Source organism: Arachis hypogaea, chromosome 20, assembly GCF_003086295.3.
Source record: "Arachis hypogaea cultivar Tifrunner chromosome 20, arahy.Tifrunner.gnm2.J5K5, whole genome shotgun sequence".
Taxonomy (NCBI): domain Eukaryota; kingdom Viridiplantae; phylum Streptophyta; class Magnoliopsida; order Fabales; family Fabaceae; genus Arachis; species Arachis hypogaea.
The window spans coordinates 286203-302630 of NC_092055.1; the positions used below are offsets into that span (position 1 = coordinate 286203).

Consider the following 16428-nt stretch of genomic DNA (forward strand, 5'->3'; position numbering starts at 1 on the left):
TTATGTGTGTTTTGGTAGGAGACTTTTTTGTCTGTTATTGAGACATGCCACATGGTATCATCATGACCATATCACTCACTTAACGAAACAAATTTTTTTTATCAATAGTCAATGACTCTAATAACTAATGAAAGGATCTATTTATCTTACGAAAATAAAACTTAAAGAAATTACACGTAATAAAATTTATTTAAAAATAAAAGTGTCCAATATTATAAAATTCTTTGAAAACCTACAGTTACATCTATACATAGTGATATTACATTATTATTATTATTGCAAATGCATGCTGGTATATATAATTTAGTAGTCATATATACCAACATTCATTTAATATATGATACGATAATAAAAATAATCATTAATATATTCATGAATAATTAGATATTAATTAGGGTAAAAAACCTTAATAAGCCAAGTCAAGAATCATGTAACGTAAATACGCCAAAGCGAAAATCGTTTCAGCAATAAGCCAAATGATATTTTTATATAATTCGAACCATGCTGGTTCGAATTCCATTTCTACATAATTCGAACCAGCTTGGTTCGAATTATACACAAACACATGCACACACGTAATTCGAACCAGCTTGGTTCGAATTACACACAAACACACGCACACACATAATTCGAACCAGCTTGGTTCGAATTACACATAGTAATTCATTGTATAATTCGAATTATGATGTTAAAAAATTAATAATTTATTTAAAAAAATTTATTAAAAAAATTAATAATTTAAAAATTAAAAAAATATATATTTTTATTTCATACGTTAAAAAAAGCTAACAAAATATTTAATTACGAGACTTCTTTAAAATATTAATGAGCTATCAATTCGAATTCCATACAATACTTTTCTGTCCATTTTTAATAGTTCATGAATATTTTTTAATAAATTTTTTTAAATTATAGTACAAAAAATATTTTATCCTATGCAAAATAATTTAAAAAAAATGGCTTAAAAAATGTTAGGAGTACTATAAAAATTTGTAATGTTATAATAACTTAGGTAAATACATGCATGTACTCAAATTTTAAATAAAATACTCTACATAGTCAATAATAATTTAGAAATGAAAGAAAATATTTTATTCCATACAAAATAATTAAAAAATATATTTTATTCTATACAAAATAATTTTAAAAAATGGCTTAAAAGATGTTATGAGTACTATAAAAGTTTGTAATATTCTAGTGATTTAGGTAAATAAATGATAAAAATATTTTTTCTTTAATTTCTAAATTATTAGTGACTATGTGGAGTATTTCTTTAATGTCCTAAGTCATTTGGACATTACAAATTTTTATAGTACTTCTAACATCTTTTAAGCCATTTTTTAAATTATTTTGCATAGAATAAAATATTTTTTTGTGGTATAATTTAAATAAATTTATTAAAAAATATTCATGATAATTTTTTAATAAAATTATTTAAATTATATGGTGAGATATTACATGATTCGAATTACGCATAGGGAAGTTCGAATTACTCTGATTCAAATGATATAGTGAGCAATTCGAATTCTATACAATACTCTTCTGCCCATTCTTGATAGCTCATGAATATTTTTTTAAAATTGTTTTGCATAGGATAAAATATTTTTTGTACTATAATTTAAAAAAATTTATTAAAAAATATTCATGAACTATTAAAAATGGACAGAAAAGTATTGTATGGAATTCGAATTGATAGCTCATTAATATTTTAAAGAAGTCTCGTAATTAAATATTTTGTTAGCTTTTTTTAACGTATGAAATAAAAATATATTTTTTTTTATTTTTAGATTATTAATTTTTTTAATAAATTTTTTTAAATAAATTATTAATTTTTTAACATCATAATTCGAATTATACAATGAATTACTATGTGTAATTCGAACCAAGCTGGTTCGAATTATGTGTGTGCGTGTGTTTGTGTGTAATTCGAACTAGCTTGGTTCGAATTACACTTCGAACCAGCTTGGTTCGAATTACGTGTATGCATGTGTTTGTGTATAATTTGAACCAAGCTGGTTCGAATTATGTAGAAATGGAATTCGAACCAGCATGGTTCGAATTATATAAAAATATCATTTGGCTTATTGCTGAAACGATTTTCGCTTTGGCGTATTTACGTTACATGATTCTTGACTTGGCTTATTAAGGTTTTTTACCCAATTAATTATCTCATGCATAATTATTAAAAAGTTTTAGTGACATCGATAAATATATAACTATTATAAAAATATAACTTAAATAAAATATATAATAATCATTATATAATTGTGACTAAAAATTTGTTACTAAAACTAATTTTTGTCGTAGTGCATAAATATGCATATGCATGTATGTGCACTCTATGTGGTGGTGTGTAGGAAATTGATGAGTTTAATTAATGACTTATTCTTTTGACCTATAATAAGGTATATGCAAAAGTGATTAAGATGTTGGAACTTGGAACGTGTCCTCCATGCATGGAGAGTAAATTATATGTATCGAGCAAGTACATGCAATGATCATTTATTCCCATCATCCCTCAATTGGAAACGTACCCTTTAATTATTCTTCTTACTACTTCCTATTCATAATTATTTGTCCTTGTAAACGATCATGATTCAGCTATATATATATACATAGGGTGGCAGCCACACTACTAGCTACTATTGCTTAGGTGGCCATGGCAACTTCTCCATCAATATTAAATTACTTCTACGAGGTTGCAAACTGCACCTTCCTCTATATGTGCTTTCACCATTCTCTTAGCAAATTAAAAAATCTAAGATATGCAGCTTTTCATTCATGAAAAACAAGTGTTGAATTTCCTCGATTTTAGATTATTGATGGTGACTTGTTTTGGTTTTATTATATTACAACGAGTTTAATGTATATATAGTCTAATAGTTTTCTTGAAATTCATGTTGTTTATCAAAATGCATGTGATTTATTACGGGTTTGAAATTTATCATGTTAACTAGATTTTATAACACGTGCCTAAATTCATTGTTTAAGATTAAAAAAAAAAAAAACACTAAAATTTGTCATGATATAAAATACACACTAAAATAAATTAAATTATATATATATTTATATATAAATATATGATAACTAATTTTAATAGTTAAATTTAGTATACACTTAATATTTATATACAACACTTTTGAAGATTTGTCATTTTTTTCATGTTTAGTGATAATTTTAAACTATCACTAAATAATTTTGTGGTAGATATATTGCAGGTTGTTAAACGGGATAATTTTCAATAAATTTATGGATTTCAATATTTTCTATCTTTACTTTTAAGTAATTTAGTAAAAAAATAATAAATATTAAAAGATTTTCTTAAATATAATCAAGAGAATATATATAGTCATAATTTTTAAGAAGTTGATAAAAATATTATTTATATATAAAATTAATTATTAAAATTAGTTATTATATATTTATATATATATATATATATTGTTTAATTTATTTTTAATATATATTTTATATTATAATATATATTTTATATTAATAATTGATTTTGTAGCTGTATATGTATCTGATATAGCTAGAGATAGATATATATAATTGTCAACTTCCAACATGGACATATACCGCGTAGCTCACACTAATGAAAGCAACAACATTTTCTTTGAAGAAATATAATCCGTTTCTTTAATTGTCTTTCTAATCGCCACCTAGCTAACAATAAACTTTGAATAAAATATATACAATAATTATATAGCATTATATTCTTTTTCTTATTTATGGAATAAATATCCAATAATGTAGGCAACTAGGCATGGTAGTTAGCCGATGATAATTATAACCATTATTATTTATTATATTTGGTTGATCCGTTATGATTCTAATAAATCAATGAAATATTGGATTGACTCGATCAGCATATATTGAAATTATTTGTAGGTTCAATAAATGCTGTAAAATCATATAGTGAATTTGGTGATAACATAAATTAAAATATGTAAGGAAAAGTCTAAGTGATATTTATTGTAGTGAATATATATATATATATAATATGAGAGAAAGTGTGTTACTTGGCATCATGTAATGTATATATAACGCCCAACAAGAACTTGAGTGACAGGTCATAATAATCGTCACAGTGCTCCAATTTAGATATCATATCATCATACTCATACAATTAAATAAAAGGAGTAGTGTCCTTCCAATGGATTATGCATATTGGATGTGATTTAATTTATAAACCGTAGTGATGAAGAGTTATATTAATGGCTAAGTAGTTGGGAGAATTCTGGACAGGGAAAAATGACCAAATGCATTAATATCATGTTAGATATATAAAATCAGTTATTAATAAAATTAGTTAATAATATAAAATATTTATTAAAATATAAAATATATATTAAATATGAATTAGACTATATCCAAGGACGGATTATAGGGAGCACTTGCCTCCACTCTTATTTCAATTCTTTTTAAAAAATATATATACATATATAATATATTTTTATTTTAAATTTTAAATAATTACACTACAAATAAATTTAACTCAATTATTTAAAGTTTTAAATTCATTTTATCTTTTTATCATTTTGACTATTAGTTAACCTAATTAAATTTAGTCTTCTCTTATTTTCAAATCTCAACCGTCATCACTCATTTATTCTCTTAAATCATCTTCTTAGTTTCATATTTTTAACTATTTTTTTCTAGTGGTCATCTTCTTTTCATCAAAAGATAAATTTTAAATTCTCTATATTTTTTATATGACTCTCTATGACTCTATGTATCTTTTAATTTCATTGTTTTTTTTATATTTTCAATTACAAAGTTTAATTCAAACAATTATAAATTAGGTATTAATCTAATTTTTTATTCTCTTCATGAATTTATATGTTTTATTTTATTCACAATTTAGTGATCTTTATTATTTATTTGTTTATCTTTTGTTCTATTTTATTATATGTAACTATGTTGCATATAAATTTTTAAAATTAATTGATCAATTTACTAATTTAAAATATATTTTTTTATTTTTAAAAATAATAATAAAAAATATTTCAAAAGATATCTTTCGTTTTATTTTATTATATGTAATTTTTGGGTTTTTTTTTATTTGAATAATTAATATATATTTTTATTTTTTTTAAATTTAGATTAATATATCTTTTGATAGTAATTTATATTATTTTTGTCCTCCACATAAATTTTTTGGGTCCACTGACTATATATATTAATTAATTTTAATAACTAATTTTAATATATAAATAATATTTTTATTCCGTATACATATAACTATTGTACTAAAATTATAAAAAACCAAATTTTAATTTCAAGAATGTTAATGACCAAACGCTTTCATGAATTGACTACTTGACAATCACCATCAACTTCCGATGTTAATTGTACTTTTTCTTATTATTAATTATTTTCATGTTGTGAATTTATATACTACTAATTTGCATGCAATACAAGTTAAAGTCATTATCATCTATCTGTATATAGCATACAAGTTGTGATGATACCTAACTTATCCTAGTCAATTAATTAGGACACTAATTTAATAGCCGAACCAACTGAAGAATCATGAGCCAAAAATTATTAACATAATTGGTGCCTAGGAAAAAAGATGTGCCAAACTGCCAATAGCTGGAAGCCTAGAAATGTTCTAATGAATTTTGATGGAGGAAAGTTTCTAAGGATGCATGTACAATTGTACATACATCAAAACAAATTATTGAAAATTATTCTAGTTGTATATGAATTGTGAACGTTAAGTAAAGGGAAAAGTATATATAAATAATTAGTCTCACATCAGAAAAAATAAGTTTAATTATTTTGTTAATTCTTACAATTTTAATAAATTTATAATTAGATTTTTATATTTTTTTCTATCATAAAATTATTCATTTCAAAAATTTAAGTTGATAAAAAAAGGTAACATTAATGATTATATCTTTAACACTTTTATTTAGGTTTTTATATTACTTTTAATTTTGTAATTAGATATTTATCAATGTAAAAAAGATTAGAATTAACAGAATATTTTTTCACAAATTAAAAATATATATAATTAAGAACCTAATTAGATCTTTGACTACTACATAAATTTTAAGAAAAATATTTCATTAATTTTAATATTTTTTACCAAAAAAATCTAATTATAAAATTAAACAATATAAGAACTTAACTACAAATTTAATAAAATTATAAGGACTAACAGAATAATTAAATAAAAAATAATAAATAAAAAATTTATAAAATAAAATATCTATTAACTTAATATTTTAAAATTTTAAATTAAATATAAGTTCTTTTTATTTTTATGTTCTCTCATTTAATTATTCCTCACAAATTTTTCAATGGTCGAGAGCTTTCTACAATAATAACAGTTAAATTGATCATGTAGAACTCAAAACAAAAGAATAATCAAACTATGGATGGATGGATAGATAGATAGATAGATATCCAAAGTGTATTTCATTCAATAATCAATTTATCACTCATATTATCTCTTCAATATCCACTCTTTGGAAACCTAATTTAATAGCGAGTTAGATTTTCCAAAAAATATAAAATAAATAAAATTTTGATTTAGGCCAACTTATTCATTTTTAATTAACTAATAAACCAAATGTCAAATAAGAACCTATTTTTATACAGCAAAACCGAACTTAAATGACTTGTGTTGTAATATGTTTCCATAAGCATATATTATATATATAGATAGTACTTCATTTTTACCGGTAACAAACGCCATCATTTGTCCAAATTAACCAATGTCTACTACAAGAGTTAACGCCATTGGCATAACATCATTGTCTTTATTGATTGTCATTTGTGGTCTAAAATAATAAAAAAGGCAATATCTTAAATTGGTTCAACAATTTTTGTTTCGAGAAAAAATATGTTTTAACAAAATCAAACAAATTCGTTTATGATATTTTAGAATTTTAGACAACTTATTTTTTAATAAAATATAATAAAAATTTATCCCTAAATATTTTTTGAAGTGACAATTATTTTTTTTTATAAAAATTAATATAGTTAAGGGACTAAATTATTTTTAAATTTTAAAATATAAAAGATGATTAATTTGTCTTTTTATTTTATTAAAATATAATTTTGTCTATATTATTCTAAAAAATTAAAGTGTCAACGAGAAAGGCTATATTGAGATTTAATTAATTAATTAAGTTCTTTGTTGTAATTTGTCCTAATTGAAAAACATTTAAATAATAAAAATATCTAACATTTATTATTCTATTTCTACATTTGTATCAAATAAAAAAATATTTGAAAGATAATATAAAACCAGCTTAAGCAGTCTAAATAAAGTTATGGTGTTTTACTTTTTTTTTTAATTGTCGTTTATTTTATTTTACATTCTTTAATAATTATTTGAATAATTGAACAATATTAAATATAATAAATATATAATTGTGAATGTTACATATTTAAAATTATAAATTTAAAATTAAGTAAAATAATTTTATGTTATTATTATATTTATGTATCAAAAGAATTTAATTTTAATATATTAGTAATATATAATATTTTATATAATTATGTAATTATATTAGTCATTTTAAATAATCATTCATGCTATCAATAAAAATAATAGATATTTTTTTATTGAAGTGGATGCATGAGGTATTTGAAAAAGTTCTATATATATATACAAATATGACAAGTGATATGTTCTTGGTTTTTTGGTTAGAGCAACGTTGTTAAATTTTGACCAGTATGTAACCAATAAAAAAAAATAAATTATTGAATGAAGGAAAAGTCTAGGGACCAGCAGCTTTGTTAAATTCTGGCCAGCATGTAACCAGCAAAGGAAAGTGAGCCATTGGATGAATTCTCACACCAATCTCACACCATTAAAACCATTATTGATGGCTATTTGATGGCTAAAATCACAAAAGTTGCTGACTCCTAGCATTCCTCTTGGATGAAATCTCACACCAATCTCACACCATTAAAACTATTATTGATAGCTATTTAATGATTACAAATCACAAAAGTTGCTAGTCTAGCATTCCTTTTTTGGTTAATAACTATTGTAATTTTGTTAATTCTTAAAAAAGTGAGCCAAGTATGTTTATCCCTTTTTCAATTTTTAATGTATGTATGATATTTTGTAATTTAGTTAAAGGTTATATATATGTATCTGAATTGCAAAGAACGGCGAGCAATTAAGTTGTAAGAGTAAGGATGGAAGAGAATGATCGTAGAAATGGTAGCTTGAGGTTGGGAATGGGAATGGGAATGGGGTTGATGAAGAAAGTGCACACAGAAGATACAGTGGTTGTTGAGCTTGATGATGATACGGATCAGATACTCCAAAAAACAAGAAGAAGACAGAGCCTCCATGAGCTTCTAGAAGAAGACGATCAGAAACTGTGCCGCCTGTCGGAGAGGCAGATGAAGTCACTGCTTGCTCTCACCGACACCATCTTGCCGTCAATAAAACCGCCGCCATCTTCTCAATCATCATCATCACTTTCCAACTTCTACAACACTTCCGCTTCCATGCCTCCTACACCTCACCGTGTAACTTATATATATCTTTTATCATCTTCGTTACATGCATAATAATAATGTACAATTTTGTTTAATTATGGTTCAAATTAAATTTTTGCAGCTTGGGGTTTTGATAAGTGAGAAGCTGAAACACCCAAATACATGGCTGCTAAGGTTAACGCTGTGGCTACTATCCACATGGTTTGGGACATTCATACTCTCTGGAATTCCCAGCATCACAACCACCTTCCCATTCTTCCACACCTTCCATCAACTTCCTCTTCACAATCGCCAACAAATCATGCAATCTTGGTCTCTCAGTTACTTTCGTCTCCTTAGGATGTTGTTTAGGACCATCAAGCTCCTTACCCTCCTTGTCTTCTTCACTCAGGTATATACCATGCTATCATCTTATTATTAAGGTTTGATGTCCCTATAATTTCGTGGGATTTTCAATTAGATTCTTATATTTTTTTTTAATTGAATCTCTGCACTAAATTTTTTTTCTTTAATTAAGTCTTTCTTAGTAATAATCGGCTAAATTTTATAGGGACCTAACTAAAAAAAAAAAATTAGTATAGGGACCTAAATAAAAGGAAAAAAAAGTGTAGGGACCTAATTAAAAAAAAATTTGGTGTAAGGATTCAATTAAAAGGAAAAAAAGTATAGGGATCTAATTGAAAATTTCGCAAAACTATAGGGACCAACAGAGTAATTAAACCTATTATTAATTAGACTTTTTACACAAAATCAATCAATTTGAATCCTCTAAAATTTGAATTTTTACTTTAGAGGATAAAGTGCGATTTCTCGCCCTTAAATAATTTCTCTCTCATATTTTCTCTTGATTCCACCTATAAAATAAATGGTGAGAGATTACACTTTATTCTTTAAAGTGAAATTCAAAATTTAGAGGATCCAAATCCTACATCAATTACTCCACAAATAAAATTAATAAAAATATTTGATAACTAAAAAAGTTATTTAAAAATAGTCAAAAAAAAATTTATTAGTATTTATTAAAACACCCATAAATAATTAATAAATATTAAATAAGATAAATTCTATTTTTTAAAAATTTTTTTAGCATTGTCGTAAAATTAACTCATATCTAGGGAAGAACAAATCTATATACAACTTCAAAATTCTATAGTTTAATTTTTTACCAAAATACAACACAAAACACATTTTTAATTAATACAATCTACTACTATTCTCTCGTGTTTTTCTTCTTGGAGTTTTAATTTTCTTTCTTCCCCCACTTCATTAGTATGCTTTCAACGGTTTTTTTTTTTTTTTTTTGGTTCCTCTCCTATATATGGTCACTCTTTGTGTTGGCATCTTGATAATCAATTCGTTCGGACATGCTATAAATTAAAGGCGTGTGCAATTAATTTTATACACATAAATAGAGAGGCATGCAAAATATATAGTTGAAAATAAATACAGAGTAATAAATAGTCATGTATACATATACGTACGCCATCTGTACATGCAACTTTGTTCAATGATAGGCGTGGCAATTTCATGTTTTCAATTGTCATTGCAAACATTAAATACGAGGTCAATCTTATGAGGTTTATTACTTAGTATTTAGTTTTTGTTTAGTTTATTTTTTATAATAAAATTTAAAATATTTAAAACTTATTCATTTTTATATTTTAACTTAAATATTAGTTATTTAATATTTTTAATAATTAAATATTAACTTTTAAAATGCCATAACATATACCTAAATAGAAATATGTGATCTGCCTTTGTTTACAGTACTTTGTACGTAGAATAAATAGAAGGACCCACCTTCAATTTTTTTAACACGTACGATAAAACGGTAATGTTTGAAAGATAAAAAATAATTAATTTATTTTATTTTATTTAATATTTATTTATTATAAGATATATTAAATAAAATTAAAAACAATAAATTTTAACAGTATATAACTAATATTATTTTGTTATCAAATATTTTTAACAATAAAAAGAAATTTTTAAAGTTAGAAAAATGTTTTGATAATGTCTCTCTTTACCTGATTTTACGTATTATATTTAATATTTATTTTGTAAGAAAAGAATGGCATTGATTATCATCTCTCCTAGTATATTTAACAAATATTCTTACTGATACGTGTTAATAAAACTGTCATTAAAAGAAATTAAGTAGACTAATAATCGTCTCCATTTAAGAATCTTATTTACAATAATTAATAATATTAATTATAAATTAATCTTTTGTACTTGTTAAGTATGATAGTGCCATTGTGTTATCTCAAAAATGGTAGCCTGTTAATTTTCTGTTTTTCTGTTTCACTTCTCGGATGATCAATTTTAAATGACGTTGTCAACAAAAATTAAATTCCAGTATTTATAATAAATTAGTAAAATTATAAAATTAAATTAGATTTCAATATTTAAAATATTTATCAAATAAATTAAATTTTTATAGTGAATGTTTTTATTATTTATTAATATAACATCATAATTAAATAATAAATATATTTATTCATTAAATTATATAAAATAATTAAATAAATTATATTTTTCAATTAAAATTTTTTTCAACTAAAATTTATTTTATCTCTTTTCGAAGAAAAATATGTTGCATCCTTATAAAGTAGAAGATCAAAATCAGAGCCTACAATTAATAAAGTGATTGACACAAAAATAAAATAAATTATCTACTAACAAGTAACAACTCATAAATATTTTTATTCAAAATTTATATATATATAAACACGTTTATATATATAAACACGTTTATACAATAATTTATATATATATAAACACGTTTCTCAGATACAACACAGAAAATTAATGCACACACATATTATACAAAAATAAGAACCAGTCAAGAACAAGAACAATACCTTTTAATGGTTAAGGAGAAAAAATAAGAAGAAATTAAAGGTGCTGCAGGCACCAATAGAGATGTTGAGGAAGATGGTGTGTGTTGAGGAATGAGAGGTGTTGAAAAAAATGAATGAGTAAATAAAAATAATTAGGTCACTTGGATATTTTAGATATTTTATATTTTAAGTGAAATATTTTAATAAAATAATATTTTAAATTAGATTTATTTAGGTGAAATTTAATTTAAAAAAAAAAGTTTAGGGGCCAACAACTTTATTAAATTCTGGCCAGCATGTAACCAGTAAAAAAAAGTGAGCCATTTGATAAAATTTCACACCAATCTCATACAATTAAAACTATCATTGATGGCTACAAATCACAAAAGTTGTTGGCCTCTCTTTAAAAAAATAATAGAATTAAATTAAATTAAATTTCGTCCTTCATACTCAGATATATTATAAAATCAATAAATTGATTTGATATTTCATTATCAATCTTTTGATTAAAAAAAAAAGAATTGATATACCGTAAAATTAATTTTGGTCAGAATAAAAAAGATATATATAATAAAATCATAACCATAGAATACGATCCTAATAAAATGCATACATCTCTTTCGTACACTATGTACTAGAAAGTATGAGGTAGCATTCTTGGCTGGACAGCCTCTGGAATTTCATTTAAATTAATTTTAATTTTTTTTATTTCTAACACAGTAATTCAATTCAAGTCTACATGGTCCCACCAATACACACACATAACATAAGATATTAATATTGAGTGCAGTAGTAGCTGGGTTAATTCACCCAAGGCAACCACCCACACATTGATTTTCTATTCTATGGGCATCGCACGTCCCTTTCATATAAATATTTTTCAAGTAGACTCTCCTTTTCATAAGCTGCTTTTGGCAAAACTGAATTTCTGGAACCATGCATCTTAAGTTTCTCTGCCTCTTCTTAATTGTATAGTACACTGCTTCCAAATAATAAATGTTGTGTCAGTACATGAAATACTATATGGCATTGAACTATCAAAGTATCAAACCAATATTGGAAACCTCTTCCTTCCATCCCTAAGCTTCCATTTAATTTTCATGAAAGTTATATACATCTTCCATCAAAAGAAAATGTGATAAAACGGTTAACATGACAATATAATAACGTATGAATGCTAGCTACATTAAGATAATTTTGATGCATTATGCACAAAATGATATCACTTTGGGTATAGTTTTCTATTAATAGTTTCTACTTTCTACTTTGCAGACAGCTTTTAATTAAACCTAAACTGTTTACAAGAAGATAAGATATACTTACACAATAATCTTAGTCTATCAAACAATTAGTTTACACGGAGTGGAGGCTTAAGAGTAGTAAGTTTGAAAGAGCATCATTATAATTTTTTTTTTATCTTCTATAATAAAAATATTAGGGGATAAATATTTTTTATTAATGTTAACTAATAGTTTAGATTAATATTTTATTTTATACTATAATATAAAAATATATTTATTAACTAAGTATTTATAAAAAATAATAGATTTTATTAATTAGGTAGCATTGTTCTTTCTATGATAGCCCTATGCAAGAAACGATGCAAGTGACCAAGAATAGGTAATGGCTTGATCATATGTACATACATTTATAGTACTTATAAAAAGAGTGAATATCTCATTCGGCCCTGAGACAATTATCTCGAAAGGGCAACGAGGCCCCCAAGAAAAAAAAAAACACCCAATTCGGCTCTTTATCCTTTTTTTTTGGGATGGATTAGTTTCTGTGCCAAAAAAATAAACATTAACTTTTTTTGGCACAGAGACCTCGTTGTCCTTTCAAGGTAATTGTCAGAAGCCGAGTTGAGTTTTTTTTTGTTAAAAATCTCGTTGTCTTTTGAGGTAATTGTCAGGAGCTATTTTAGATTTTTCTCTTATAAAGATGTAGACCATTCTTACACACTTTATAATATCTTCCTAATTACTATATAATAAAATATTAAATTACTTTATAAAAGTTCAAAACATTGAAAGTATATACTTTTTATTGGCTAAGATGATATGCAATAACTCACTGGTGACTGGTGAAAGCAATATTCTTCCATTCTCCATATATTATTTATGGATTATACTATGTGTATACTAAAATCAGCTACCAAAATTAGTCACCAGTATAAAATACATATTAAAATCTAAATATACATTGTAAGTAAATTAAACTACATATGTATCTATACATAAATACATTGGTATTTGATTTTAGTAGCTAATTTTAATGTATGAATAACATTTTTTATTATTTATGGATTTTTTGCATGGTTTCTTTCTTTCTATTTTTTATTTAAAATAAAGGGGTAAATAGTAGCAGCAAATAGAATTTCTAAAAGGACAGTGGGTTAAAGAATGTCCAAGATCCAAATTAAAGTCCAAAAGCCATAGACATATTTTCCTAAGGTAGAAGCCCATTAAGGAGATGACATGTTATTATATTATGAAAGGTCCATGATCATGTCCAAAAAATGAAAAAGAAAGGTCCATGACCATGACTACTACCACCTCTTTTATTTGTTTAGGTAGATGAATCAGGAGAAAATCAATCATGGAATGCAATTGGATATAGTGGACCTGATCCTGACTTCAAATCATCAAAAGAGGATGATACTAATGTGGATGGTGAAGAAGCTATGGGACCCCTTTACAAAGGCGTTGTCCATTTGAACTCCCAAAGAAGAGAAACCATTGCAGAGTCTCTAAGAACATTTGGGTTCTGTGTCTCGTTATTGAGTCCTAGGAAGGAAAGTAGCATATCATCTCCATCTCTATCCATTGAATGTGATGCAGTTGTTATAGGTTCCGGTTCAGGAGGTGGCGTAGTAGCCGGAGTGTTAGCAAAAGCCGGTTACAAAGTTCTTGTTTTGGAGAAAGGAGGCTATTCTGCTAGGAACAATCTTTCCCTTCTTGAAGGCCCATCCATGGATGAAATGTACCTCTCTAATGGTTTGGTTGCAACTGATGACATGTCCGTGCTAATTCTAGCAGGTAAATACGTACTAATCAAGTAACTAACTTGTGCATCTTCATTTCATTCTACTTGCATTAACTTGCATGTCAAGTTACAATACTATCTAGTCACTTGATTCTCAACATGCAGGTTCCACAGTTGGTGGAGGCTCTGCAATAAACTGGTCAGCAAGCATCAAGACCCCAAAACATGTGTGCAAGGAATGGTGTGAAAAGCACGAGCTAGAGCTATTTGAGAGTGAACTATACAAAGAAGCCATGGAAGTTGTGTGTGAGAAAATGGGGGTGCAATGCGAGGTAGAGGAGGAAGGTCTGAACAATGCAGTGTTAAGAAAAGGGTGTGAAGAAATGGGATATCCAGTGACTAACATTCCGAGGAATGCGAAAAAAGATCACTATTGCGGTTGGTGCTGCTTTGGATGCAAGGATGGAAGGAAGAAAGGCACATCAGAAACATGGCTTGTTGACTTAGTCAAATCAGGTAACGGAGCAATTCTACCAAGCTGTGAGGCCATCCAAGTGCTCCATAAGAAGAAGAGAGGAGGTGCAAGAAGAATAGCAAAAGGGGTAGCCTTTCAATTTGTTGATCACAAAGGAAGCAAAGAGATTTGTGTTGTGGAGTCTAAGGTCACAATAGTTGCATGTGGAGCACTCTGCACTCCTCCATTGCTCAAGAGAAGTGGCCTCAAGAACCCCAACATAGGCAGACACCTCCACCTTCATCCCGTCGTCATGGCATGGGGCTCTTTCCCAAATACGGATCCTGACACGGACACAGAAACCTCCTTCTCCTCTAAGAAGAGCTACGAAGGAGGAATTATGACAGCCATGTCAACCGTGGTGGCTGATTTCGACAAATCCGGATACGGCGCATTAATACAAACACCTGCCCTGCATCCTGGCATGTTCTCAATCCTAATGCCATGGACTTCAGGAGCAGACGTGAAAGAACGGATGCGCAAGTTTTCAAGAACTGCTCACGTTTTTGCTCTCGCCAGGGATCAAGGATCAGGAACGGTGAAGTCAGCAAGCAACATAAGATATGAAATGAAAGACGTGGACAAAGAGAATCTAAGGAGAGGAATGGAGAAAGTGCTGAGAATATTGGCGGGTGCTGGAGCTGAAGAAATAGGCACACATCACAACAAGGGAAGGGTGTTGAATGTGAAGAAAGTTAGTTACAAGGAGTTGGAGAAGTTTGTGAGGGAAGAGAGTTCAAGAATAGTGGTTGATGATGAAATATCAACGCCGTATTGTTCGGCACATCAGATGGGGAGTTGTAGGATGGGGAATGATCCAAAGGGTTCAGTTGTGAATCAAATGGGTGAGACATGGGAAGTTGAAGGTCTTTATGTGGCTGACACAAGTGTGTTCCCTACTGCTTTGGGTGTCAATCCAATGGTCACTGTTCAAGCCATTGCTTATTGCACTGCTCAATCTCTTCTTCAACTCCTTAAAAGAAAAATGTAATCTAGAGAGTGATATTAGTTACCATCTGTTATGAAGCTATGCTGAGCTGGCACCTTTCTGTTATGAATTCTGTCAGTTAGTCACTATTTTATTGAAACATAAATTTAGTTTACAGCTTGTTATTATTTAGGGTAAAGTATATTTTTTGTCTTTAAAGTTTGACAAAAGTTTTAACAATACCCCTAAGTTCTATTTTGTTTCAATTTTGTCTTAATAGTTTTCGATTTGCATCAAATATACCTTCGGAGGCTGAATTTTAAAAAAATTTAAGACCAATATAACAATAATACATGAAAATTATACTTGATTTGCTTGTATTGAGGAGTTGTTTTTATGAAATTGTTGTTGAATCGATCTTAAATTTTTTGAAAAATTAGCCGTCAGGGGTATATTTGATGCAAATCGAAAAGTTTGGGAACAAAATTGAAACAAAATAAAATTTAGGGATATTTTTGAAACTTTTGTCAAACTTCAGGGACAAAAAATATACTTTACTCTATTATTTAATTAAAAAAAGAAATGAAACCCTCTCAGATGTGACAAAAGTTTCTTGCACGTAAACAGTGATGCGTAGAAACAACTGAATCAGAACCAGTTTTGGGAAAATTCCATTCCATGCA

General features: G+C 26.8%; 1 protein-coding gene across 1 annotated transcript; it reads left to right on the forward strand.

Moving 5' to 3' along the window:
* The first annotated feature begins 7654 nt into the window (after positions 1-7654).
* On the forward strand, positions 7655-15920 carry LOC112784202 (long-chain-alcohol oxidase FAO4A). Its single transcript, XM_025827328.3, has 4 exons — positions 7655-8505; positions 8597-8866; positions 13891-14356; positions 14469-15920. The coding sequence occupies exons 1-4, from the start codon at positions 8167-8169 to the stop codon at positions 15806-15808; spliced, it is 2415 nt and encodes an 804-aa protein (XP_025683113.1). The 5' UTR covers positions 7655-8166; the 3' UTR covers positions 15809-15920.
* Positions 15921-16428: the final 508 nt, after the last annotated feature.

What these genes read in the sequence shown, in the direction of transcription:
- LOC112784202 (XM_025827328.3), top strand. Translation starts at nt 8,167, where the DNA reads ATGGAAGAGAATGATCGTAGAAATGGTAGCTTGAGGTTGGGAATGGGA. An exon ending in TGCCTCCTACACCTCACCGT is followed by an intron (nt 8,506 to 8,596) that starts GTAACTTATATA and finishes AAATTTTTGCAG; the next exon opens with CTTGGGGTTTTGATAAGTGA. An exon ending in GTCCGTGCTAATTCTAGCAG is followed by an intron (nt 14,357 to 14,468) that starts GTAAATACGTAC and finishes CTCAACATGCAG; the next exon opens with GTTCCACAGTTGGTGGAGGC.